We start from the raw sequence: 14,537 nt of genomic DNA, 5'->3' as shown, positions 1-14,537 counted from the left end.
ACATGAAGCTTATTGCAGATTGAGCGGGCATTCCAGAGTGCTCCAGAGAGAGGGAGCAGGGGGGTGGGCGTCAGGGGCACGGGTTTTATGTTGGAAAGAGTGCGGAAGTTCATGTTGGATAGTGAGTGATAGGAGGGAGTAGTAATGGGAGGTATGAGATGTGGGGGTCCAGGGATGGGAGATATGTCTCCAGCAGTGAGGAGGAGAGAGAGAGAGCAGGTGGGAGAAAGAGAGTGTCCGACTTGTTTTATGTGTTTGTTGGACAGATTTGAGGTTGAGGAGCAGGTCAGCAGAGGAGGACAGGTGGGGAGGTAAGAGGGAAGGGGAGATGATTATTAGGTTAGGGAGTGCTGGGATTTGTGATAGCGAAGGAGAGAGAGGACTAGTGGAGCAAACAATGTAGGGGCATAGGTAAACATGGCAAAGAAGTAAGATGGGTTAATAGAAAGCTAGATTCAAGTAATAAGAAGTGCTTACTCGGAAGACACACCCAGAAGAAACAGAACATAGAGTGGGGTCCTGACTCCTGCCGTGACTAACTGCCGTTGAAATAACTGCGGCGTCTGTATGCTTAGCTGCCGTGATGCTTTGCTGCAGAGATGCGCGTGTATTTGTTCACTGTGGTTGTAATTTGTGGTCTGGTCATGGTGCAGTGGTGTTTGTTCCTTGTATGTGATATTGGTCATTTTAAAAATTGAAAAAGAAATCAAAATATACCTAAATTGTATTGCATATTTTAACAAATATTTAATAGGTTACAGTAGAGTGGGGCCCGGCCATTTTTCTGGAATAATCTGGTTCAGGTATATCATGACCCCCGTCACATGACCAGGGGGGCCCACGGTGTCTGAACAGCCCGGGGCCCTGGCTACCCTTAATCCACCCCTGATGGGAACTGTTAATGTGTGATAGGTGAGAAGAGCAGTTTCACTCAGCAACTATTTTTCTGGAATAATCTGGTTCAAGTATATGATGATAATAATAATAATAATAATTTTATTTATATAGCGCCAACATATTCCGCAGCGCTTTACAAATTATAGAGGGGACTTGTACAGACAATAGACATTACAGCATAAGAGAAATCACAGTTCAAAATAGATACCAAGAGGAATGAGGGCCTTGCTTGCAAGCTTACAAACTATGAGGAAAAGGGGAGACATGAGAGGTAGATGGTAGCAATTGCTTTAGTTATTCAGACCAGCCATAGTGTAAGGCTCAGGTGTTCATGTAAAGCTGCATGAACCAGTTAACTGCCTATGTATGTAGCAGTACAGACACAGAGGGCTATTAACTGCATAAAGTGTATGAGAACATGATGCGAGGAACCTGATTATGGTTTTGTTTTTCTGTTTTTTTTTTAATGGGCCACACAGGGATAGTTAGGTTAATGCGTTGAGGTGGTAGGCCAATCTGAACAAATGAGTTTTTAGGGCACGCTTAAAACTGTGGGGATTGGGGATTAATCGTATTAACCTAGGTAGTGCATTCCAAAGAATCGGCGCAGCACGTGTAAAGTCTTGGAGACGGGAGTGGGAGGTTCTGATTATTGAAGATGCTAACCTGAGGTCATTAGCGGAGCGGAGGGCACGGGTAGGGTGGTATACTGAGACCAGAGAGGAGATGTAGGATGGTGCTGAGCCATGGAGTACTTTGTGGATGAGGGTAGTAGTTTTGTACTGGATTCTTGAGTGGATGGGTAACCAGTGTAATGACGGGCACAAGGTAGAGGTATCGGTGTAACGGTTGGTGAGGAATATGATCCTGGCTGCAGCATTCAGGACAGATTGGAGTGGGGAGAGTTTGGTAAGAGGGAGGCCGATTAGTAGAGAGTTACAATAGTCCAGACGAGAATGAATAAGTGAAACAGTTAGAGTTTTTGCAGAGTCGAAAGTAAGAAAAGGGCGAATTCTAGAAATGTTTTTGAGATGCAGATAAGAAGAGCGAGCCAGTGATCGGATGTGGGGGGTGAATGAAAGCTCAGAATCAAGTATGACCCCAAGGCAGCAGGCATGCATGTTGCTTTGGAGTAATGGTGGAACCGCACACAGAGATGGCAATGTCAGGCAAAGGTAGGTTAATAGTGGGAGAAAACACGAGGAGTTCAGTTTTTGGCAGGTTAAGTTTCAGATAGAGGGCGGACATGATGTTAGAGGCAGCGGTAAGACAATCACTGGTGTTTACTAAAAAGGTTGGCGTGATAACAGGAGAAGAAGTGTATAATTGGGTGTCATCAGCATAGAGATGGTACTGGAAACCAAATCTACTGATTGTCCAGTAGGGGCAGAATACAAAGAGAAGAGGAGGGGGCCTAGGACTGATCTTTGAGGAACCCCAACAGTAAGGGGAAGGTGAGAGGAGGAGGAACCAGCAAAAGACACAGTGAAGGAGCTGTCAGAGAGATAGCAGGAGAACCAGGAGAGAACGGTGTCCTTGAGGCCGATGGAGCGGAGCATAGTGAGGAGGAGCTGATGATCCACAGTGTCGAATGATGCGAAGAGATCCAAGAGAATTAGCATGGAGTAGTGACCATTAGATTTAGCTGTTAGTAGGTCATTAGAGACTTTAGTGAGGGCAGTTTCAGTAGAGTGTAAGAGCGGAAACCAGATTGAAGAGGGTCGAGAAGAGAGTTATCTGAGAGATAGCAGGTAAGACGAGAGTGGGCCAGGCGTTCGAGGAGTTTAGAGATGAAGGGAAGATTAGAGACAGGTTTATAATTAGCAGCACATTTTTGATCGAGGGATGGTTTTTTTAAGTAATGGATGTATGATGCTTAAATGAGGATGGAAAAATACCGGAAGTGAGAGAAAGGTTGAATATTTTTGTTAGGTGAGAGGTGACAGCCGGGGAAAGGGACTGGAGGAGATGTGACGGAATGGGGTCACTGGTGCAAGTGGTTGGGCGAGAAGATGCAAGGAGCCTGATTACTTTTTCTTCTGTAACTGGTTCAAAGTCAGAGAGTGAACTAGATGCAGTGGGGGAGGGAGGAGGGTGCATGGTATGAAGAGATTGGGAGATGATTTCCTGTCGAATGTGGTCAATTTTTTCTTTGAAGTAATTGGCCAGATCCGTGGTTGGGGCCTGCACTCTTGGGTTGAGTAGGGACTGGAAAGTGTCAAAGAGACGTTTAGGGTTATTGGACAGCGAGGTCATATGATGACCCTATCGCATGACCCCTCACATAACCGGGGGGCCCACAGAGTCTGAACAGCCAGGGGCCCTGGCTACCCTTAATCCACCCCTGCCTAAACCACATTTAGCATCCACATGTTTGGCATTTCTATATTGATGACATACTAGTGATTACCACGCAGGGCCGGCGTCAGCATTCGGTGCACCCAGGCAAGTGCCGGGGCCCTGGCGAGACAGGGGGGCCCACTCACGCTGCCTGGGATGCATTGGTCGCTTGCCAGCTATTTTTCCTGCCGTCGGCCCTTTAAATCTGCGTGCACGGCGGTTCTACAGGTGCGGGCAGCGGGAGCTGGCACAAGCATCAAAGACTCAGTTAGGGCAGGCAGGCACATAGGGGTTAAGAGTGCAGCGTGACATTGTTTGTGGGTGGAGAGAGCACGTTCTCCTGCTCTGCTTTCCTGCCCCTGGATGCACTGCTGAACGTAGCAGATTCTGGAGGAGCTCCTACCCACGTGTGCCTGAGTGAGTGTAATCAATGTGACATCGCTGTATTCTGACGGTCTGGGTGGGCTACGGCCCAGGCCCCCAGCACCTGTCCTGTAAATGTATATACTGTATCTATACAGCCTGTATATATTTATATACACACAGGACAGGTGCTGGGGGCCTGGGCGGCTGCTGAAGCATATACAGGTGCTGGGGGTCTGGGGTCTGCTGATGTATATACAGGTGATGGGGGCCTGGGCAGCTTCTGACGTATATACAGGTGCTGGGGGCCTGGGTGGCTGCTGAAGCATATACAGGTGCTGGGGGTCTGCTGAAGTATATACAGGTGCAGGGGGCCTGGGGTCTGCTGACGTATATACAGGTGTTGGGGGCCTGGGCGGCTGCTGAAGCATATACAGGTGCTGGGGGTCTGGGGTCTGCTGATGTATATTCAGGTGCTGGGGGCCTGGGGTCTGCTGACGTATATACAGGTGCTGGGGGCCTGGGGTCTGCTGATGTATATACAGGTGCTGGGGGTCTGGGGTCTGCTGACGTATATATACAGGTGCTGGGGGCCTGGGGTCTGCTGATGTATATACAGGTGCTGGGGGCCTGGGGTCTGCTGACGTATATACAGGTGCTGGGGCCTGGGGTGTGCTGACGTATATACAGGTGCTGGGGGCCTGGGGTCTGCTGACGTATATACAGGTGCTGGGGGCAGGGCTGCCACTAGAAATGTTGGGGCCCCATACTGGCAAAATTTTCGGGGCCCCCTTGAGACTCCGCCCAGGCTCCACCCCAGCCCCGCCTCCATGCTCCACCCCTCAAACTGTCCACAGTCCCACCGCTCTCTCTTTGAAAATCTCCACTTCTCACCTATTACACATTGACAGTTCCCATCACCAGATCACACATATAGCCGGCAGCTTTTGTTTTGGCCAAAAGATTTTTTAAGCCACCAAAATGACAAGGTAGACACTTTTGGCCAGGCCCTACTCTACTGTAACCTATTAAATATTTGTTAAAATATGCAATACAATTTAGGTATATTTTTATTTATTTTTCAATTTTTAAAATGACCTATAATACCACATACAAGGAACAAATACCACAGCACTATGACCAGATGACATATTACCACCAGTGACTGAATAATATCACATACAAGGAACAAATAACACAACATCATGACCAGACCACATATTACCACCACATAGTGACTGAATACTACAATATTGATCAGTAATAACAAAAAAACACAATATTATCACCATCAGTGCCATTGTACACAGGAGATCTGTACTTAGTATGCAGTGTCTGTGTACAGGTAATACAGTGATTACCGGTGACATTATACACAGGAGCTCTGTATATAGTGTATAGGTAATACAGTGATCACTGGTGACATTATACACAGGACCGCTGTATATAGTATACAGTGTATAGTGTCAGTGTATAGGTAACACTGACTCACCAGTGATGTCTCTAGGTGAAGTCCTTCATCTTTGTTTTTCATCTTTGATCCAGCACAGACCGCCATCACTTCATGCAGCCAGGATTCGTCTCTGCAGGAAATAACACCGTTATCTCGAGTTCCGCTTGCAGAACACATTACTTAATTTTCCCAACTTCTACATTATCCCACATGAAGAAGGCGACATAGTATCACTCTACACAGTAACAGGACCGCCCCCCCATTTAAAACAGTATACTCAAAAAATAAAATAAATACATCACTGCTGTAGTAATATCCCTTAATTAGCCCCTATGGTAATATTCGCCATCCTAGCCCCCGTGTGTCTCATTCCTGGCGTCAGCCATATGTTCTCCAATCCTGCCCTCATGAGTATCCATTCTGTCGCATATGATCTCCCCATCCTGCCCCATCTGTCTTCATCATATCCATCCTGCCCCATGATCCTGCCCCATCTGTCTCCAATCCTGCCCCCAGTGTTTCCAATCATGCCCGTATCTCCATTCTGCCCCGTCTCCAATCATGCCCCCATGTCTGCAATCATGCCCCCTGTGTCTCCATTCTGCCCCATCTGTTTCCAATCTTGCCACATCTGTCTCCAGTCATGCCCCAGTGTCTCCAGTCATGCCGCCATGTCTTTCATCCTGCCCCCTGTGTCTCCAATCATGCCCCGTATCTCGATTCTGCCGCGTGTCCAGCATTCTGGCCCGTGTCCAGCTTTCGGCCCCTATGTCCAGCGTTCTGCCCCTGTGTCCAGCGTTCTGCTCCTTTGTCCAGCATTCTGCCCCTGTGTCCAGCTTTCTGCCCCTGTGTCCAGCGTCCTGCCCCTGTGTCCAGCGTTCTGTCCCTGTGTCCAGCGTTCTGTCCCTGTGTCCAGCTTTCTGCCCCTGTGTCCAGCTTTCTGCCCCTGTGTCCAGCGTTCTGCCCCTTTGTCCAGCGTTCTGGCCCTGTGTCCAGCATTCTGCCCCTGTGTCCAGCGTTCTGTCCCTGTGTCCAGCTTTCTGCCCCTGTTTACAGCTTTCTCCCCCTGTGTCCAACGTTCTGCCCCTGTGTCCAGCGTTCTGCCCCTGTGTCCAGCATTCTGCCCCTGTGTCCAGCGTTCTGCCCGTGTCCAACTTTCTGCCCCTGTGTCCAGCGTTCTGCTCCTGTGTCCAACTTTCTGCCCGTGTCCAGCGTTCTGCCCGTGTGCAACTTTCTGCCTCTGTGTCCAGCGTTCTGCCTCTGTGTCCAGTGTTCTGCCTCTGTGTCCAGCTTTCTGCCCCTGTGTCCAGCATTCTGCCCCTGTGTCCAGCGTTCTGCCCCTGTGTCCAGCTTTCTGCCCCTGTGTCCAGCGTTCTGCCCCTTTGTCCAGCGTTCTGCCCCTGTGTCCAGCATTCTGCCCCTGTGTCCAGCGTTCTGTCCCTGTGTCCAGCTTTCTGCCCCTGTGTCCAGCGTTCTGCCCCTGTGTCCAGCATTCTGCCCCTGTGTCCAGCGTTCTGCCCGTGTCCAACTTTCTGCCCCTGTGTCCAGCGTTCTGCCCCTGTGTCCAACTTTCTGCCCGTGTCCAGCGTTCTGCCCGTGTGCAACTTTCTGCCTCTGTGTCCAGCGTTCTGCCTCTGTGTCCAGTGTTCTGCCTCTGTGTCCAGCTTTCTGCCCCTGTGTCCAGCTTTCTGCCCCTGTGTCCAGCGTTCTGCCCCTGTGTCCAGCTTTCTGCCCCTGTGTCCAGCGTTCTGCCCCTGTGTCCAACTTTCTGCCCCTGTTTCCAGCGTTCTGCCCCTGTGTCCAGCGCTCTGCCCCTTTGTCCAGCGTTCTGCACCTGTGTCCAGCTTTCTGCCCCCTGTGTCCAGCGTTCTGCCCCTGTGTTCAACTTTCTGCCCCTGTGTCCAGTGTTTTGCCTCTGTGTCCAGCGTTCTGCCTCTGTGTCCAGCTTTCTGCCCCTGTGTCCAGCATTCTGCCCTGGGCCCCCCGGATCGCCGCTCTCAATTAAAAAAAAAAAAGTTCTTCCCACCTGACCGCGCTCCTGCGGCGGGCGAAGCTCTCTCCACACAGCTGAAGTGTGCACTCGCCGGTGACTGACAATGACTTCAGACGCCGGCGACATGCACGCTGCGGCTGACGTCAGCTGCCAGCCTCAGATCGGCTGGCGGCTGTTAACTATTGACGTACGGGCCCGCGTTAAACAGCTGCAGCGCCACTAAGGGCCCGGTTTAGCCTGCGGCTGCCAGTAGGGGCCCAGTGAGGACATGAGACAGGGCCCGATGCGGGTCCCCTCTGCCCACCGGGCCCCATACGCCAGTCACGGCCGTAATGCCCTGATGGTGGCCCTGGCTGGGAACCTGGGGTCTGCTGACGTATATACACTGCACAGTACCACTCCTCCTGTCCTGTATATATACACTGCACAGTACCACTCCTCCTGTCCTGTATATATACACTGCACAGTACCACTCCTCCTGTCCTGTATATATACACTGCACAGTACCACTCCTTCTGTCCTGTATATATACACTGCACAGTACCCCTCCTCCTGTATATATACACTTGACAGTACCACTCCTCCAGTGTATATACACTGCACAGTACCACTCCTCCTGAATATATACACTGCACGGTACTACTCCTCCTGTATATATACACTGCACAGTACCACTCCTCCTCTCCTGTATATATACACTGATGCAATGCAAGGCTTGCGCATCACTCTCCCATAATTGGCATATAATGGATTGACTTATATAAAGCCCCTCTGCTGTATTGTATTGTAGAATGTACAATAGCTATCACTCATGTAAGAAGTGAAATCTGGCATTGTACTATACCTATATTTCTCTGCTGTATCTGTGCATCATGAATCGTGGTATGTGTTAAAGGGGGGCCCACTGAGACTCTTTCGCCCGGGGCCCTCAAAAACCTGGAGCCGGCCCTGCTACCACGTACTGGTGACTACAAAGTACTGGTGACTACAACATACTGCTGACTGCAAGATACTGGGGACTACAATGTACGGGCACCACAATGGCAGTTTGCAATTTTTCCTCATTAGCATCCACTGCTGATTGTTTCTGGAGAACACCAATAGAAATAAAATCATCACTACTAGAGATGAAAGAACTTGTTCGAAAAACATTCGCCAATCTCAAATTCGGCGCAAAAGTAGCACATTCGGATTTGTGTTCAGTTTCGGCCACATAAGGGATTTTGTATCCATTTTCCTCTGTTAACCTGATGAAAATTAAAAAAATGGGGGCTAAAAGAACATTTTTGTGGGAAAAAATGTGAGTTTTTTATTTTCATGACTCAATGTTATTAATTTCTGTTAAACACCTGGAAGTTCACAGTGCTCTCCACACATCTAGGTAAATTCCTTGAGGGGTTTAGTTTCCAAAATGTGGTCACTTCTAGGGGGTTTCCACTGTTTAGGCACATCAGGTGCTCTCCAAACGTGACATGACACCTGCAGGACATGCCATTAAAATCTGCATTCCAAAACATCACTATATCCTTTCTAAGCCCTGCCATGCGCCCAAAGAGTAGTTGCCCCCACATATGGGGTATCTGCATACTTAGGAGAAATGACACAACATTTTGTCCAGTTACATTTGTGAAAATAAAAAATTGGGAGCTAAAAAACATTTTTGTGGGGAAAATATGATTTTTTATTTTCACTGCTCAACATCCTAAATTTATATGAAGCACCTGGGAGTTCAAGGTACTCACCACACATCTAGATAAGTTCCTTGAGGAGTCTAGTTTTTAAAATAGGGTCACTTGTGGAGGGTTTTCACTCTTTAGGCACATCAGGGGCTCTCCAAAATCACATGGCATCCGCTAATGATTCCAACAACTTTTGCGTTCAGTTAGTCAAATGATGTACCTTCCTTTCTGAGCGCTGCCATGCACCAAAACAGTAGTTTTCCCTCATATGGCATATTGGCGAACTAAGGAGAAATTGGACAACAAATTATATGGTGCAATTTCACCTGTTACCTTTGTGAAAATGCAAAATTTGGGGCTAAAAACATATTTGTGTGAAAAATGTGATTTTTTCATTTACATGGCTCAATGTTATAAACTTCTGTGAAGCACCTGGGAGTTCAAGGTACTCACCAAACATGTAGATAAGTTCCCTCAGGGGTCTAGTTTCCAAAATGGTGTCACTTGTGAGTGGTTTCAACTGTTCCACTGTAGGCACATCAGGGGCTCTCAAAACGTGACATGGTTTCCGCTAATTATTCCAGCAAATTTTACATTTAAAAAGTCAAATGGCGCTCCTTCACTTCTAAACTCTGCCGTGTGCCCAAACAGTGGTTTTCCCAAAAATATGGAATATCGGAGTACTCAAGAGAAATTGCACATCACATTTTGGGGCCCATTTTTTCCTGTTACCCTTGTGAAAATAAAAAAAATTGGGGTCTAAAGTAAAATTTTTGCGAAAAAAAGTTAAAAGTTCATTTTTTCCTTCCACATTCCATTAATTCCTGTGTAGCATCTAAAGGCTTAATAAACTTCTTGAATGTGGTTTTGAACAACTTGAGGGGTGCATTTTTTAGAATCATGTCACTCTGGGGAATTTTCTGTCATATAGGCCCCTCAAAGACTTTTCAACTGTGTTGTGGGCCCTAAAAAAATAGTTTTGTAAATTTTGTTGTAAAAATGAAAATTTTCAGGTCAACTTTTAATCCTTATAACTTCCTAACGAAAAAAAAAATGATGTTTCAAAAATTGTGCTAATTTAACCCCTTAAGGACTAGGGGTATTTCCATTTTTTGCTTCCCTTCTTCCCATGGTCTTAACGTTTTAGTTTTTCGTCAAAATGGCCATGTGAGGGCTTGTTTTCTGCAGGACAAGTTGTACTTTTGAACAACATCATTGGTTTTGTCATGTCATGTACTCAAATATGGGAAAAAAATTCCAAGTGCGGTGAAATTGAAAAAAGTGCAATCCCACATTTGTTTTTTGCTTGTTTTTTTTTAACTAGGTTCACTAAATGCTAAAACTGACCTACCATTAAGATTTTCCAGGTCATTACGAGTTCATAGCCACTAAACATGTCTAGGTTCTCTTTTATCTAAGTGGTAAAAAAAAATCCAAACTTTTATATCTCTTGCACTGAGGAGAGGCTTCCGTCAGGCCACTCTACCATAAAGGTCCGCCTGGTGGAGGGCTGCAGTGATAGCTGACTATGTGGAACTTTCTCCCATCTCCCTACTGCATCTCTGTAGCTCAGCCACAGTGATCTTGGGGTTCTTCTTTACCTCTCTCACCAAGGCTCTTCTCCCGCGATTGCTCAGTTTGGCTGGACGGCGAGGTCTTGGAAGACTTCTGATGGTCCCAAATGTCTTCCATTTAAGGATTATGGAGGCCACTGTGCTCTTAGAAACCTTGAGTACTGCAGAAATTCCTTTGCAACATTGGCCAGATCTGTGCCCTGCCACAATTCTGTCTCTGAGCTCCTTGGCCAGTTCCTTTGACCTCATGATTCTCCTTTGGTCTGACATGCATTGTGAGCTGTGAGGTCTTATATAGACAGGTGTGTGCGTTTCCAAATCAAGTCCTATCAGTTTAATTAAACACAGCTGGATTCCAATGATGGAGTAGAACCATCTCAAGGAGGATCACAAGGAAATGGACAGCTTGTGACTTAAATATGAGTGTCTGAGCAAAGGGTCTGAACACTTATGACATGTGATATTTCAGTTTTTCTTTTTTTAACCCCTTCATGACCGTGGGATTTTTCGTTTTTCCATGTTCGTTTTTCACTCCCCTCCTTCCCAGAGCCATAACTTTTTTATTTTTCCGTCAATTTGGCCATGTGAGGGCTTATTTTTTGCGGGACGAGTTGTACTTTTGAACGACATCATTGGTTTTACCATGTCGTGTACTAGAAAACGGGAAAAAAATTCCAAGTGCGGTGAAATTGCAAAAAAAGTGCAATCCCACACTTGTTTTTTGCTTGGCTTTTTTGCTAGGTTCACTAAATGCTAAAACTGACCTGCCATTATGATTCTCCAGGTCATTATGAGTTCATAGACACCTAACATGACTAGGTTATTTTTTACCTAAGTGGTGAAAAAAAATTCCAAACTTTGCTAAAAAAAAAAAAATTTGCGCCATTTTCCGATACTCGTAGCGTCTCCATTTTTCATGATCTGGAGTCGGTTGAGGGCTTATTTTTTGCGTGCCGAACTGGCGTTTTTAATGATTCCAATTCGGTGCAGATACGTGCTTTTCATCGGCCGTTATTGCATTTTAATGCAATGTCGCGGCGACCAAAAAAACGTAATTCTGGCGTTTCAATTTTTTTCTCATTACGCCGTTTAGCGATCAGGTTAATGCTTTTTTTTATTGATCGGGCGATTCTGAACGTGGCGATACCAAATATGTGTAGATTTGATTTTTTTTTAATTGATTTATTTTGATTGGGGGAAAGGGGGGTGATCTAAACTATTATATTTTTTTATTTTATTCACTTTTTTTAACTTTTTTTTTAACTTTTGCCATGCTTCAATAGCCTCCATGGGAGGCTAGAAGCAGGCACAACTCGATCGCCTGTGCTACATAGCAGCGATCTGCTGATCGCTGCTATGCAGCAGAAATGGAGGTGTGCTGTGAGCCACAGGGTGGCGCTCACAGCCACCGGTGATCAGTAACCATAGAGGTCTCTAGGACCTCTATGGTTACCATCCTGACGCATCGCCGACCCCCGATCATGTGACGGGGGTCGGCGATGACGTCATTTCCGGCCGCCCGGCCGGATGCAGTAGTTAAATGCCGCTGTCTGCGTTTGACAGCGGCATTTAACTAGTTAATAGCAGCGGGTCAATCGCGATTTCACCCGCCGCTATTGCGGGCACATGTCAGCTGTTCAAAACAGCTAACATGTCCCGGCTTTGATGCGGGCTCACTGCGGAGCCCTGCATCAAAGCAGGGGAGCTGACATCGGACGTACTATACCGTCCGATGTCAGTAAGGGGTTAATAAATATGCAAACATTTCTACATTTCTGGGGATTTTTCAGTCAAGATGGGCTGCAGAGTGTACATTAATGAGAAAAAAATGAACTTTTTTGAATTTACCAAATGGCTGCAATGAAACAAAGAGTGAAAAATTTAAAGGGGTCTGAATGCTTTCCGTGCCCACTGTAAAGTGCACTTTGTGGTCTTTGAACACCCTATGCAATCGCTTTTTATTAGTCAAATGCCAAACTCTATAGAACCAACGTAAGTAAGCATAATAACCAGCACAACTACAGTGTGTCTGTAAAGTCATGGTGCACTTTTGACCAGTCACTGGAAAGCAGCAAAAAACGATAGAATTGTGAAATCTGCTCCAAATAAAAGAAAAACTCTCCCAGTTTCATACCTATTCAGTGCAGTTCGATGTGGGCTCCATTTGTTGCCCTACACACATCCAAATGATAGTGAAGTTCCACACATGGGTAAGAACGTCTGGTGTAACAGAGTGAATAACGTCTGTGATTCTCTGTTTTAAGTGAGTAATGTTGTTTATATGTTCAATGTACACATGTTGTTTCACATAACCCCAAAAGTAAAAGTCTAAGGGTACCGTCACACAGTGCCATTTCGATCGCTACGACGGTACGATTCGTGACGTTCCAGCGATATCGCTACGATATCGCTGTGTCTGACACGCAGCAGCGATCAGGGATCCTGCTGAGAATCGTACGTCGTAGCAGATCGTTTGGAACTTTCTTTCGTCGCTGGATCTCCCGCTGTCATCGCTAGATCGGTGTGTGTGACACCGATCTAGCGATGCGATCTAGCGATGCGTTCGCTTGTAACCAGGGTAAACATCGGGTTACTAAGCGCAGGGCCGCGCTTAGTAACCCGATGTTTACCCTGGTTACCAGCGTAAATGTAAAAAAAAAAAAACAGCACATACTTACATTCCGGTGTCCGTCAGGTCCCTAGCCGTCTGCTTCCCGCACTCAGTGACTGCCGGCCGTAAAGTGAAAGCAGAGCACAGCGGTGACATCACCGCTGTGCTGTGCTTTCACTTTACGGCCGGCAGTCAGTGAGTGCGGGAAGCAGACGGCAAGGGAGAGACACCGGAATGTAAGTATGTACTGTTTGTTTTTTTTACGCTGGTAACCAGGGTAAACATCGGGTTACTAAGCGCGGTCCTGCGCTTAGTAACCCGATGTTTACCCTGGTTACCCGGGGACCTCGGCATCGTTGGTCGCTGGAGAGTTGTCTGTGTGACAGCTCCCCAGCGACCACACTACGATTTACCTACGATCACGGCCAGGTCGTATCGCTGGTCGTGATCGTAGGTAAATCGTAAGGGTGTCAGATCCGGGGTTCGTGGAGGCCATGGCTTGACAGAACCCCTGCCTATCCACCGCCGGGGGAATGTTTGATCCAGAAACTCACGAACAGTGGTGGCATAGGGTGGAGGAGCGCTGTCCTGTTGAAAGATGACACCTTCTGGAAATTGTGGCACTGTATACATTTCCAACATGTCAAGATACATGTTTGCCGTCACAGACTGCTCCGCAAAAAAAAATAGGCCTATCACCTTATCATGCATCAGGCCACACCACACGTTCACTTTAGGAGTGTTACGTTCGTACTCATCGTAGGCATGAGGATGTTCAGAAGCCCATATTCAGACGTTATGGCGATGAACATGTCCACAGATATGGAAGGTCGCCTCATCGCTAAACACAATCTTCTGTAAAAATCTTGCATCATTGTTGATCTCATGAAGCATATCTGTTGCAAACGGGCATCGTTTGGGTCTATCCGTCGGTATTATAGCGTGCAACAGCCGCAATTTGTACTCCGTTAAACAGACTTTTTTTAACACCTTAAGAACTGTAATCTTGCTTAGGTGTAATTGTCGAGCACACATGCACAGATTTTTTAGGGCTCCTTAGGTAGCTATCCCGTATAGCCTCTACAGACTCATCACTGACTGATGGCCTACCAGAACAGGGTTTCTCCACCAAACTGCCGGTTTCCTTCAACTGCTTATCCCACCGAGTAATGTTATTCCTATGTGGTGGCGCTTCGTTATAAACGCGCCGATATTCATGTAGCACTTTGGTCACGGATTCGAATTTAACGAGCCACAGAACACACTGAACTTTCATTTGTACTGTCCACATCTCGACTGGCATGGAAAACCACACAGCTGACATAAGCTTGTGCTTGCATAATGTCAAAGACCTGGCCGTGTATTAATCAGAGTTCAGTTTATCAGGGGTTAATCTGACTGGGGGCATAGCAACAGCTTAAATGAGTTTGGTTTGTTTAATTGGTTCTTGTTATCTCTCCTCATGAACAGGTCTGATATGATTGGGCCAGAGAAAGGGCACCAAAATCTAAACTATAAATAGATCCTGTGATCCTGTGTGTGTGTGTGTCAAAAGTGCACCATGACTTTACAGATATACTGTATGTTACCAGTTACATTTACCTCACTGCCCAGGGTTAATGTAGAA

The 14,537-nt window shown here is 46.8% G+C and overlaps 1 protein-coding gene across 1 annotated transcript in view; it reads right to left on the bottom strand.

The window, feature by feature from the left end:
• Positions 1–13,564, bottom strand: part of ADAMTSL5 (ADAMTS like 5) — a 207,308-nt gene extending 193,744 nt beyond the window's left edge. The window contains exon 1 of the mRNA XM_069736430.1: positions 13,324–13,564. Within this exon, the coding sequence (XP_069592531.1) occupies positions 13,324–13,564 (241 nt within the window). The remainder of the gene's footprint in view (positions 1–13,323) is intronic.
• Positions 13,565–14,537: the final 973 nt, after the last annotated feature.

The sequence above is a fragment of the Ranitomeya imitator genome, chromosome 1 (genome assembly GCF_032444005.1).
Source record: "Ranitomeya imitator isolate aRanImi1 chromosome 1, aRanImi1.pri, whole genome shotgun sequence".
In the NCBI taxonomy this organism is placed as follows: domain Eukaryota; kingdom Metazoa; phylum Chordata; class Amphibia; order Anura; family Dendrobatidae; genus Ranitomeya; species Ranitomeya imitator.
This window is presented reverse-complemented; position numbering and strand designations above follow the sequence as displayed.